This window comes from Rhea americana, unplaced genomic scaffold (assembly GCF_003343005.1).
Source record: "Rhea americana isolate MKP2758 unplaced genomic scaffold, rheAme1 scaffold_540, whole genome shotgun sequence".
In the NCBI taxonomy this organism is placed as follows: Eukaryota; Metazoa; Chordata; class Aves; order Rheiformes; family Rheidae; genus Rhea; species Rhea americana.
Genome location: NW_028186691.1, coordinates 80,181 through 93,147, shown reverse-complemented (window position 1 = coordinate 93,147; position 12,967 = coordinate 80,181). Strand labels below are relative to the sequence as shown.

The window sequence follows — 12,967 nt, the reverse complement described above, 5'->3', positions numbered from 1 at the left end:
CCCTATATCCACCCCAGCCACCACACAGCTGCCCCCCGGCACCCCATATGTGCCCTCAGCACCCTATACTCGCCATCGGCCCCCTTGGAGCCCCCCGGCCCGTTTCCCCAGATCCCCGTCCCCTCGTGTCCTGTCCCCCAGCACCTGCTGCAGGCTGACGCTCCAGACGCAGTGCTGCCAGCCGCCGTCAGCCCCCTTGGAGCCCCCCGGCCCTGGCCCCCCGTCCCCCCGTGTCCCGTCCCCCAGCACCTGCTGCAGGCTGACGCTCCAGACGCAGTGCTGCCAGCCGCCGTCAGCCCCCTTGGAGCCCAGGCAGAGCTGGCAGGAGCTGTGGTTGTGGCACGGCGTGGGGCAGGCCAGCGGCGGCGACGACTCCACCGGCATCGGCGACACGTTCAGCAGCGAGTGGCTGAAGCAAGTCCAGTCGTAGGTGGGCTGCACGCTGAGGATGCGCCGCGTCTCGCCTGCGGCAGGGGCACGTGGAGCGGCCGCCCCGCCGCTCCCGTCTGCCCTGCTGCACCCCCTGCCTGCCCCCTATCTGCCCTGCTGCACCCTCTGCCTGCCCCACTGCCCCCCTGCCTGCCCCACTGCACCTTCTGCCTGCCCTCATCTGCCCCACTGCACCCCCTGCCTGCCCCCTATCCGCCCTGCTGCACCCTCTGCCCACCCCACTGCTCCTGTCTGCTCCATTGCACCTCCTGCCTGCCCTCATCTGCCCCACTGCACCCTCTGCCTGCCCCACTGCCCCCGTCTGCCCCACTGCACCTCCCACCAGCCCTCATCTGCCCCGCTGCTCCCCTGCCAGCTCCACTGCCCCCATCTGCCCCACTGCACCCCCTACCCACCTCCTGTCTGTCCCACTGTGCCCCACTGTGCACAACTGCAATCCATCCATCTGCCCCACTGCACCCTCTGTCTGCCCCACTGCACCCCCAGTGCCAGCCCTATTACACCCCAGTCCCCAGTCCCAGCCCCACCTCACCCAGTGCCAGCCCCTCTGCACCCCTCAATCTCAGCCCCACTGCATCCTAGTCCCCAGTCTCAGCCCCACTGCACCCCCAGTATCAGCCCCACTGCACCCCACTCTCCCGTCTCAGCACCACTGCACCCCCAGTACCAGCCCCACTGCAGCCCTCTGATCTCAGCTCCGCTGCCACCCCTGTCCTCACTGTCAGCCCCACGGCAAGCCCCAGCCCATACCAGTGCGCTTGAACTGCCGGGTCCACATGCACTTGCCGGAGGCAGTGCACTTGCTGCAGTCGGAGGCCTCGCACGACACCTCGGAGCAGTTGCTGGCTGCAAAGATCTCCCGCTGGTTGATGCGGCAGTCGTTCTCCGAGGTGCAGCTGCCGGTGCTTCCGATGCAGGCGCCCTCGGGGCAGTTCGTGCACCACTTGCACTGGGGCAGGGCCTGGGGGGGACGCAGGGGGCGTGAGGACGGGCGACACCCGGCTGCCAGCGGCCCCCCACCCCGGTGGCCCCACTCACTGGGGCGCCGTGCCGCAGGGCCCGCGGGTGCTGGGCCAGGCACTCGCTGCAGGTCCGCAGGCGCCGGCAGTCCTCGGGCGAGCGGGGCGTCGGGGAGCAYGTGGCTGGCCCTGGGGCGCAGCCCAGCCTGCGGCAGCCCTTGTTTGCATGTACTTTGCATATCCCAGCCTCATTTGCATGCACTTTGCATGCCCCACCCTCATTTGCACATGCTTTGCACCCCATTGCTCCAGCATCCCCCCCCCTCCATCCCAGTATCCCCACCCCAATCCCCCCACCTCTACCCCAACGCTTCATCCCCGGTGCCCTGATGCCAGCTCCATCCTGTGTGCTCCGTCCCTGTCCCCAGTGCCATCCCCATTCACCATGCTCCATCCCCAGTGCCCTGTCCCAGTGCCATCCCCACGGTCAGTCCCAGGCCTCCATGCTCCATCCTCGGTCCTGGTGCCCTGCCCCCCATGCTCCATTCCTGGCCCCGGTGCCATCCCCATGCTCCATCCCCATCCCTTGTGCCCCATCCCCGGTGCCATTCCCCTCCCCTGTGCTCCATCCCCATGCTCTGCCCCCATCCCCAGTGCCCCATCCCTGTGCCTGGTGCCCTATGCCATCCTTGTCCCCTGTGCTCCATCCCTGTGCCCCCTCCCCACCCCCAATGCCCCGTGCCTGGTGCCATCCCCGCCTCCTGTGCTCCATCCCCGTGCTCTGTCCCCATCCCCAGTGCCCCGTCTCCATCCCTGGTGCCATCCCCAGTCCCCGGTGCCCCGTTACCTCTGGGCAGCGTCAGCGGAGATGCAGCCCCCCCGGCACCAGGTGCAGCCGGCGTCAGAGCGGTTGCAGGCGTCGGGGCCGTGCAGCACCAGACAGGGGTCTGGGGGCAGCTCCAGGGCCGCCAGCCGCCCCAGGGCCACCCCAGCAAAGCCCCCGGAGACGTAGACGYGGCTGCCGGCCACTGCCGCCGCGTGGCCCAGCGACCCGTTCATGGGCTCGCCCACCACCGCGGGGCCTGCACCAGGCACCGCGCCGTCGGGGGGCTGCCGGTGGCCCCGGCCCAGCCGGCCCCCCGGGCCTTGGGCGCCCCAGCCCCGTTTCCTGCCTGCTCCCAGCACCCCCGGCCCAAGCCCCAGTGCCGACCCCCTTCCCCGAGTAGGCTGGGGTCCCCAGCACCCTTCTCCCGCACTTCCATGCTCCCATCCCCATTCCTGGATGGGATGGTGTTCCTGGCCCCACTCCCGAATGATTGGAGGTCTCAGCCCCATTCCCCAACAATTTGGGGTGCAGCCCCATTCCTAGGGCCCCCCATTGCCCCAAGCCCCCATTGGTTTGCAGGGGCAGCTCTGGGCTGCTCCTGTCCCCCAGCCCCCCGTGCCCCCCATACCGGTGTTGGGGGCAGCAGCCAGGCTGCTCCTGCTCCCTGCCCCCCCATCCGTGTCCCCCAGCCCCCTTGTRCCCCCCAAGTCCCCCCGTACCAGTGTGGGGGGGCAGCAGCCAGGCATTGCAGCGCAGCTGGTAGAGCAGCAGGTGGTTGCTGAAGTCGCGGGTGTCCGTGCGGCCCCCGATCACCACCATCACGTCCCCCAGTACCGCCGCCGCGTGGAAGAAGTGGGGCTGGGGCTGGTGGCAGGGGTCTGTGGGCTCAGGGACAGCTCCTCCCTGCCCCACAGCAGCCCCCTGCCCCCCAACACCTGCACCACCACTGCCCCCACTGCCCCCTATGCCCCCCTGCTGCTTCATGGCTGACCCCCAGCACCCCATAGGTGCCCCCCATACCCCACGGACACACCAACATGCCCCTCATGCCCAAGAGATACCCCAGAAGATCCACAGATGCCCCTCAAACCCCTTAAGTGCCCTCTAAGGCCCCATAGATGTCCCCAGTAGCTCCACGGATGCCACCAATGGCCCCCCAGGTGTTCCCAAATACCCCCCAAATGCCTCCCAAAGTCCCCCAGGTGCCCTCAAAGGCCTCAGACATCCCCAACACCCCATAGGTGCCCCCAAACACCCCATAGCTGCCCCCTAAGGCCCTACAGACACTCCCAACACCCCATAGGTGCCCCCAAACACCCTACAGATGCCCTCAAGGGCCCCAGAGATGCCCTCAAGAGCCCCCCAAGATGTCCCCAGTACCCTACAGATACCCCCCAGTACCCACAGATGCACTCAAAGGCTCTGTAGACACTCCCAGTACCCCTAGGTACCCCTGAACACCCCAACACCCCAYAGATGCCAACAGTGGCCCCATAAATGTCCCCAAATGCCTCTCAGATGCCCTCAATAGCCCCATAGATGCCTCCAGCACCCCATGGGTGCCCCCAAACATGCCCTGGATGCCACCAGTGGCCCCACAGAGGTCTCCAAGGCCCCCAGAGCCCCCCTACCTTGTGGCCCTGGGAGGGGGCGAGCAGGCTCCAGGTGAGGTTGGGGTAGTAGAGGCTGTAGAGCTCGGGGGAGGCCGAGACCGTCTCCACATGGAAGCGGTGCCCCCCGAACACGTAGATGGCATCTGTGTCCTCGTGGTACACGGCTGAGTGGCCATAGAGACCTGCGGGGCCAGGCGAGATGGCAGCTGAGCCTGGCCTGGAAGGCGGGGGGCCCAGCCCCATTACTGGGGGGCCCAGCTTGGTATCCCTCAACATGGGGGTCTTCCGAGTGCCAGCCCCACTACCTGGGGCTCCTGGCTTTGCAGCCCTCAGTGCGGGGGTCTTGGGGGTCCCAGCTCTATTACCTGGCAGTCCTAGCTTGTGACCCCTCTACCGTCAGGGCTAGGGGGGGCATTACCTGTGGGGGGGGTCCCGGCCTGCTGCCCGGCCTCCCAGGTCTCCGAGTCAACCCGGTATTCAAGCAGTTTCTTGTTGAAGCCATTTTCGGGCGAGTAACCGCCGATGAGGAGCAGCGAGGTCCCGCGCCGGGGGGTCAGCGTGTGGCCGGCCACCGCGGGCAGTAGCTGGTCCTGGCGGGGTGCCAGGAGGACAGAGAGCCCCCGTCACCTGCTGTGGTGGGCGGAGGGGGCCACGCAGGGGTCTCGACGGCCCCTACCTGCTCCTGCCGCCACTGCAGTGTGGTGAGGTTGAGCACCCAGGCATCGCTGGCCACGCCGCCGGCCGTCAGTCCCCCCAGCACCACCATGGCCTTGCGGGAGGGCAGGTAGGCAGCGGCGTGGAAGTAGCGGGGCGTGGGGCCGGGGCCCCCGTCCTCTGTCCCCGCCAGCATCTGGGTCCAGCGCCGCTCCGGGATCGAGTACCTGCGGGCAGAGGCAAGCGTGCATCCAGTGGGCACGTGGGCAGAGTTAAGGGTATATTGAATGGACACAGGGGCAGAGCTAAGGGTACATCCCAGGAGCACGTAGGCAGAGTTAAGGGTATATCGAGTGGACAAAGGGGCAGAGCTAAGGGTACATCCCAGGGGCACGTGGGCAGAGTTAAGGGTATATTGAGTGGACACGGGCAGAGCGAAGGGTACATCCCAAGGGCACGTGGGCAGAGTTAAGGGTATACTGAGTGGACACAGGGGCAGAGCTAAGGGTACATCCCAGGAGCACGTAGGCAGAGTTAAGGGTATATCGAGTGGACACAGGGGCAGAGTTAAGGGTACATCCCARGGGCACGTGGGCAGAGTTAAGGGTATACAGAACAGGCACAGGGGCAGAGTTAAGGGTATTCCCAGAGGGAGGAGCTGGGGTGGGGGCTGCTCACCGGTAGACGTTGCCCAGCAGCCCCTGGCGCAGCGACAAGCCCCCGAACATCCAGAGCGTGGCGTCGGGCCCCTCCACCATGGTGTGGCCCAGGCGGTGCAGGAAGCGGCTGGCTGTGTCCTGCCGGGGGGACGGGGATGGTGGTACCCTGGGCCAGGATCCCACGGGTGCCCCGGACTTGTGGGGCAGCCCCCTGCTGGGGATCCCCGGAGATCCCCGTGTCTCGGGGGGCAGCGAGGGGAGCTGGGGGGCCGGAGGGCGGCCGGGGGCCACTCACAGCCGTCAGCTGGCTGTCGATAAGGGTCTCCCAGACGATGCTGCCGGGAGCCAGCGGGACGGAGCAGTCGGCCCCAGCGAAGCCCTTGCTGCACACGCAGAGGCCCAGGCTCTGGGGCGGGGGGCGGAAGGGGCGTGAGGTGGGGCCCACTGCCCTGCCTGCCCCCACACCAATCCTGCCCCTGCACCAATCCTGCACCCCTTCCCACCTCCTCACCCCACATCCTCCCCCTACATCAATCCTGCACCCCTGCACACCCACCCCGCACCCCTTTGCACCCCCATGCACCGAGCCTGCAACCCTTTAAACCCCCGTGCACCCACCCCGCACTCCTTTGCACCCCTGCGCACTGACCCTGCACCCCTTTGCACCCCCGTGCACCAATCCCACATCCCTTTAAACCCCCATGCACCCACCCCACACTCCTTTGCACCCCTGCGCACCGATCCTGCAGCCCTTTGCACTCCCATGTACTGACCCCACACCCCTTTGCACCCCTGCGCACCCACCCCACACCCCTCATGTGGCCCCACTCACTGTGTTGCAGTGCCCCTGGCCGGCGTGGGCGCTGCAGTCGCCGGGACAGAGGCGCCAGCGGCACTCAGGCCCAGCATAGCCCCCCCGGCAGGCGCAGCGGCCCCCCCGGCACTCCTGGCCTGGGAGGCAGCCGGCCCCGCAGCTCCGCACTGCCACCGTGGCGTTGAAGCCTGTGGGCTCACTGCCGTTGGCCTCGTAGTAGATCACCAGCACGCCTGGGGGGGGGAACGGCATGGGGGGGGTGAGGCCGGGCTCATGCACACGTGTTCACATGCATGTACGCCCCCTTGCCCACCTGAGAGGGCCTCCACGGTGAGGGGCTCAGGGCGGCCGTGCCCGCAAAAGGCGCCCAGCAGCGTTCGGTCCGCCTGCACCAYGCCGCTGTCCAGGAAGGCCGGGACCCCGTCGAAGGCGTAGGCGTAGCTGTGCTGGGGGGGGGGCTGCAGGGGAGCACCAGCCCCCCCGTGGCCCCCAGAGCGCCCCGCTGCAGCCCCCGAGGTTCCTGCACCCGCTTTGCCTCTGCCCCCTGTTACCCACCCTCCAGCTCCCGTCCCTGTTATTTGCCCCATGCCTGTGCTTTGCCCCGTTATTTGCCCCTCATCCCCGTTATTTGCCCCATCCCCGTTATTTGCCCCATGCTCGTGCTTTGCCCTGTTTGCAGCCCCCGTCCCCGTTATTTGCCCCCATCCCCATTATTTGCCCCGTGCCCACGCTTTGCCCTGTTATTTTCCCCCCATCCCCATTATATGCCCCCATCATCATCACTTGCCCCATGCCCGTGCTTTGCCCTGTTTCCAGCCCCCGTCCCCATTATTTGCCCCCCACGCCTGCTGTTTGCCCCTGGTGCCCGCCACCTGCCCCTCACCATGCAGGGGGTGTGCAGGTCGGGCTGCACAGTGAGGCTGATGGTGGGGCAGGGCTGCCCGGCGGGGCACGGCTCCAGGCTGCCRGTGGCTGAGAGCACCCACACGCAGTAGGAGAGGCCCCCCGGTGCCGGCGGGCCCCCCCCAGCCCGCCGCGAGCCCAGGGCCACTGATGACGACAGGTTGGCCAGCAGCGAGCGGCCCCCGCACTCCCGGTAGCAGGTGCCCCCATCCCTGCAGGGGGCAGAGTCCGGGCGTGGGGCTGGCGCAGGGGGGCCGCATGCAGATTGGGGGGCCGGCGTATGGGCGGGGGTCTGGAATGAGGCTTGGGGGATGTGGTGCACGGGTTGGGGGCAAGAAGTGGGGTCAAGGGATGGTATGTGGGCTAGGGGTTCAGGGCTTGGGGGGCCGGCAAATCATTTGGGGGTCCGCTGAGTGGGTCAGGTCCGGTTCGTGAGTTGGGGGGCTGCTGCATGGGTCGAGGGCTGGTACGTGGGTTGGGGGGCTGGCATGCAGTTGGTGGGGGGGGTGGCACAAGGGCCAGGGGACCCATGCAAGTGCACAGGTCTGGGGGCCAGTGCGTGGGTCTGGGGGCTGGTGCGTGGGCCTGGGGGCCAGCATGCAGGTCAGGGGGCTGGTGCATGGGTTGGGGGGCCAGTGCGTGGGTCAAGGAGCCAACACGTAGGTCCAGCGGCTGTGCATGGCTCCAGGGGTCAGCACGCGGGTCCGGGGCCAGCAGGCAGGCAGGGGGTCCGGCGCAGGGTTTGGGGCCCTCCCTGCCCCCCGTCAGCCCCTCACCTGGGGTCCCCATAGTATCCGGGGGCGCAGCGCTCGCAGTGGGGCCCCTCGGTGGGGGGGGCACAGTAGCAGGCGCCGGTGGCCCCATGGCAGTAGCCGCGCTGGGGCAGCCCGTGGCCGTGGCAGCGGCACTCACGGCACCCGCCGGGCTGCGTGGCGTCACCGAAGCTGCCGGGGCGGCACAGCTCGCAGCGCTCCCCGTGCGTCCAGTCTGCGGCAGCAGGGGCAGCCGTAGCGGCACCCGCGCAGGCCGGGACGCACACGTGTGTGCACGGTGGGGGATGCGTGTGCACAGCAGCAGGGACACATACATTTGTGCACAGTGGTGGACGCGTGTACGGTGAGGACGCACACGTGTGTGTGGCAGGGGACACGTGCACATGAAGGCGGATGTATGCACACAGCAGGGATGCACACGCATGTCCACAGTGGGGGATGCGTGCATAACGGAGGGACACACGCRTGTGCATGGTAGGGGATGCACATGCGTGGTGAGGACACGCCCACGTGTGCGGCGGGGGACATGTACACATGGAGGGGGACACGTGCGTGCGGCAGGGATGCACACATGTGCACACAGCATGAGACGTGCACGGGGCAGGGATGCACACACGTGTGTGCCGTGCGGGACGCGTGCACCCAGCGAGGATGCACACGTGTGCACAGCAGGAGAAGCGTGCATGGGGCAGGGACGCACACGCGTGCGCGCGGTGGGGCACGCGTGCCCTGACACTCACTCTGGCAGCTGTCACAGACGCCGGGTCCCGCCGTCTCGCAGCTGCTGTGGAAGTTGCAGCCGCAGTCCACGGAGCACAGGGCGGCCCCGCTGCCGGCCCCGGAGGCGTTGGCCGGCRCCGAGGTCCAGCCCAGGTGGCACACGCAGGTGTAGTTGGGGGCCCCGCTGCAGTAGCCATGGCCACAGTCCTCGTAGCACCTGCGGGGACATGCGGGGACACCCCGAGTCCCCCCTGGCCAACACCAGCAGCGGTGTGCAGTCCCCATGTCCCCCTGCATCCCCCCCCGTCCCACGTCCTCATCGCATGCAATGGCAGGGCACTGTCCCCATGTCCCCTCGTGTCCCCATTGCATGTGATTGCAGGGCACGGTCCTCATGTCCCCTTGTGTCCCCACTGCATACAATAGCCATTCATGGTCCCCACATCCCCTCGTGTCCCCCCTCATGTCCCCATCGCATGTAATTGCAGGGCACCATCCCCGTGTCCCCATGTCCCCCCGCGTTCCTGTCACATGCAATTGCTGTGCGCAGGCCCCACGTCCCCTTGTGTCCCCATCCCACGCAACAGCCATTCATGATCCCCACATCCCCTCGTGTCCCCCCTCATGTCCCCATCGCATGTAATTGCAGGGCACCATCCCCGTGTCCCCACTGCACACAGCTGCAGTGCACAGTCCCCATGTCCCCCCGTGTCCCTGTCACATGCAATTGCTGTGCGCAGGCCCCACGTCCCCCTGCACAGCCACCACGGCGCAYGTGTCCCCCACAGCCCCTGACACGGGACGGCATGTCGCGTGTGTCCCCGCTCACGTGCGGTTGCAATGGGTGACGCCATCACCAGCGTAGCCCCGGCGGCAGCGGCACTCGAAGGCCTGCGGCGTGTTGTGGCAGGCGGCGAAGGGGTGGCAGGCGGCCATGCCCAGGCGGCACTCGTCCACGTCGGGGCACTGCGCGTAGGCCCACAGCGCCGGCTGCCCCCCGGGCGCCTCCCCCAGCGCCGCCGAGCAGTTGGCGTAGCCGCTCAGCCCCGAGAAGTCCCCTTCCAGGCACCTGAGGCGGCCGGGCATGAGCTATGCGGCACCGTGGGGTGCAACCTGCCCCAGGGCACGATGCGCCGTGGGGTGCAAGCCGCCATGGATGCAATCCACCCCATGGGGGGCAACCTACTGCACCTGCAATTTGCTGGGGGTGCAATTTGCCGTGTGGCACCACGAACCAGGGGGCGCGAGCCACCACTGGTGCTATTTGCTATGAGGCGTGCCACGTTGTGGGGCACAAGCCATTGCGGGTGCAATCCACCACGGGTGCTGTTTGCCATGGGGCACGAGGTACTGTGGGTGCAATCCACCATGGACACAGTCCCCCRTGGGGCACGATGCACTGTGGGGAACGTGCTACAGCAGGTGCAATCTGCTGTGGGGCAGGAGCCACCGCAGCTGCAATCTGCTGTGGGGCTCAACCTGTCCCAGGACGCAAGCCGCTGCGGGTGCAATCTGCCACCGGGTGCGGGCCACCATGGGCGTGGCCCGCCGTGGGGTGCGCGGCGCCATGGGGCTCGCGGTGCCGTGGGGCGCGCAGCACCGTGAGGTGGACCCTCACCTGCCCAGTATGGGGTTGTCGGCGTTGCCGCACCAGCCGCACTCGAAGTTCTGCAGACACTCGCGGCACGTGTTGAAACGGGAGCAGTCCAGGCACTGGGGCACCGAGTGGACGCTGCGGGGTGCCGCCGTGTCACCCCCTGCCCCAGGGACCCAGGTGTCCGGGGCCTCACAGGCCTCATCCCCCCCTACAGCTTGTCCCCAGGGTGTCTCTGTGTGCCCTCAATCCCCTGGGATGTTCCCGGGACCTCCAGTACATCCTCCTGGGCCCCCAGGACATCGTCTAGCCCCAAGGATGTCCCCTGAACCACCAGGACGTGTCCCCAGGATGTCCCCTGACCCCAAGGATGTCTGTGTGCCTCCCCAAGACGTCCCCTGGACCCTCAGGACATCTCTGTGGCCCCCTAGGACCTTCCAGGATGTTCCCCATGCCTCAGGACATCCCCAGACCCCAAGGATGTCCCCAAGACCCTCAGGATCCTTCAAAATGTCCCTCTTGCCATCTCCTGACCCCAAAGACATCTCCGTGCCCCTCAAGGGCCCTCCAGGATGTCCCTCGTACCCCCAGGATGTCCCCAGACCCGAAGGATGTTCCTGAGACCCTCAGGACCCTCCAGGATGTCCCTTGTGCTCCAGGATGTCCCCAGACCCCAGGGACACCCCAGGATGCCCCCAGAGTGTCTCCTGTCCCCACGGACGGCCCTGCGCCCCCAGGATGGCCCCCGGTCCCCTGACCCGGCTCACCTATCGTACCAGCCCCGGCAGTCCCCGTACGGGTACTTGGCCAGGTAGGCAGCGAAGAAGAAGCAGCTACGGGTGGACTGGCACCAGGCGCACTGGCTCGAGTTGGAGAGGCACTCGGAGCAGGACCGGCGCCTGCAGGCAGCGTCAGACCCCGGCCGGCCCCCCGGCCGCCCCCGGCTGCCCCCCAGCCCTGGCACTCACTGGTTGCAGAGGCTGGGGCAGTGCTGGGGGGTGCGGACGGCCCCTGGCTGCCGGCCCCGGCGGCTGCACACGAAGTCCCCCTTCTTGCTGGTGTTCACCTGCCACTCGCAGAATGGGTCCTGGGGGGGCACGGGGTGGGGGGGCACGCTGTGGGCGTGGGGCCTCCCCGTGCCTGGCACAGCCGCCCCTTTCCTGGGGGCAGCCATCTCTCCCAGCCCCTAAGCCCCCTCTGTAGACCCTGAACCCTGCTCCCAGCTCCTCTTCCAGCCCCCAAATCCCATCTGCCACCCCCAAACCCCTTCTCCAGACCCCCAGCTCCCTTCCTGCCCCCAGCAGACCCCAAACACCCTCTCCTGATCCCAGACCCCCCTCTGCAGACCCCCACCCCCCTCCCAGCCCCTCTGCAGAGCCCATCACACCCCCTTGCAGCCCCTGCGCAGCCCCCAGCTCCCCTGGCCCCAGGCCTCACGGCGGCGCAGGCATGGCAGTCGCGGTAGTCGTCGCAGAGGACGCAGTTGGCGGGCGAGAGCACGAGGCGGTGGGTGCCGGCGGCGCAGGGCCCCGGGCGCCCCGGTGGCGGCAGGCGCCCGTGGCAGGAGGCGCTGGGCGGGCACCAGCCGCAGCCCTGGTCGGCCAGGCAGGCCAGGCACGATGGGTACGAGGGGCAGCGGCTCGGCGACGACCGGAACGGCTCCAGGAAGAAGAAGGAGATCTCCTGCGGCCGGTGGGGGGAACACAGGGCGTCGGGGGCCAGGCTGCGGCCCCGGGGACTGCCATGGACCCCGAAAATGCACCCCAAAGCTCGGCTTTGCACCCCAAATCTGCACCCTGAGTAGATGGCCCTGACCCTGAAAATGCATGCTGAAGCAGGTAAATGCACCCCTAGACCTGCACCCTAGGGAGACAATCCCAGACCCCCAAAATGCACCCCATGGAGACCCACTGCTGCAGCCCTGCACCCCATAGAGACCCCGTACCCCAACCCTGCACCCCTAGAGACACCCTGCTGCAGCCCTGCACCCCACAGAGACCCCACACCCCCAACCCTGCACCCTTAGACACTCTCTGCCCCAGTCCTGCACCCCATAGAGACCCCGTACCCCCAACCCTGCACTCCTAGAAACACCCTGCCGCAGCACTGCATCCCACAGAGACCCCACACCCCCAACCCCACACCCCATAGAGACCCCGTACCCCCAACCCTGCACTCCTAGAAACACCCTGCTGCAGCACTGCATCGCACAGAGACCCCATACCCCCAACCCTGCACCCCATAGAGACCCCGTACCCCCAACCCTGCACCCCTAGAGACCCTCTGCCCCAGTCCTGCACCCCATAGAGACCCTGCACTCAACAGAGCCCCCCCACCCCAGCCCTGCTCCCGCAGGGGCTGCCAGCGGCCCCACTCACGCTGCCCCCTGGCACGCCGGTGCGGTCCCAGATGAGGGTGAGCTCGCTGCTCTGCCCGCTGCCCGAGCTGTTGAAGTGCCCCTCCACCTGCACTGCGTACTTGTTGCCCCGCTCAGGGGCCGCGAAGAGCCGCTCRGGGCGCGGGCGCTGCAGGGGCCGCGTCTCCCGCTCTTGCTGCACGGCCCAGCGTCCCACCTCCTCCTGCGCACAGCCGTCAGGGGACCCCAAATGCCTTGGGGACCCTCAAATGCTGCTGGGGACCACCCCAAACCCCACTGGGACTCCCACGCAGCCCAGCATCCCACCTCCTCCTGYGCGCAGGGGTTAGGGGACCCCCAAGTCTCCGCAGCCCCGTACCAGCTCAGGGGAGTTGGGGTGGCGGCCGAGGCGGGCGACGACGTAGAGGCGCTGGATGCGGGCCCAGATGCTGGGGCCAGCGCCAGCGGCCGGGGGGGGCCCCAGCAGCGGGTAGATGAAGCCCCGGTAGACAAGGGAGACGTCGGTCTCTGCGCTGGGGCTCAGCGTGATGGTGGTGCTGCGCACGATGGACACCTGTGCCGGCAGGGGACACAGCTACCAGGGGCGCCCGCCCCACGGCGCCACAACGTGCCCCCTGTGATGCCC

At 68.1% G+C, this 12,967-nt stretch overlaps 1 protein-coding gene across 1 annotated transcript in view; it reads right to left on the bottom strand.

The window, feature by feature from the left end:
* Nucleotides 1–12,967, bottom strand: part of MEGF8 (multiple EGF like domains 8) — a 26,907-nt gene that overhangs the window by 4,611 nt on the left and 9,329 nt on the right. The window contains 23 exon segments of the mRNA XM_085318556.1: nucleotides 27–234; nucleotides 236–464; nucleotides 1,201–1,411; nucleotides 1,489–1,615; nucleotides 2,257–2,491; nucleotides 2,955–3,099; nucleotides 3,867–4,030; nucleotides 4,267–4,438; nucleotides 4,525–4,729; nucleotides 5,181–5,299; nucleotides 5,457–5,567; nucleotides 5,994–6,208; nucleotides 6,289–6,421; nucleotides 6,859–7,090; nucleotides 7,655–7,865; nucleotides 8,392–8,588; nucleotides 9,201–9,440; nucleotides 9,990–10,103; nucleotides 10,733–10,864; nucleotides 10,934–11,052; nucleotides 11,403–11,648; nucleotides 12,344–12,544; nucleotides 12,701–12,895. Coding sequence (XP_085174682.1) covers nucleotides 27–234; nucleotides 236–464; nucleotides 1,201–1,411; nucleotides 1,489–1,615; nucleotides 2,257–2,491; nucleotides 2,955–3,099; nucleotides 3,867–4,030; nucleotides 4,267–4,438; nucleotides 4,525–4,729; nucleotides 5,181–5,299; nucleotides 5,457–5,567; nucleotides 5,994–6,208; nucleotides 6,289–6,421; nucleotides 6,859–7,090; nucleotides 7,655–7,865; nucleotides 8,392–8,588; nucleotides 9,201–9,440; nucleotides 9,990–10,103; nucleotides 10,733–10,864; nucleotides 10,934–11,052; nucleotides 11,403–11,648; nucleotides 12,344–12,544; nucleotides 12,701–12,895 — 4,161 coding nt within the window.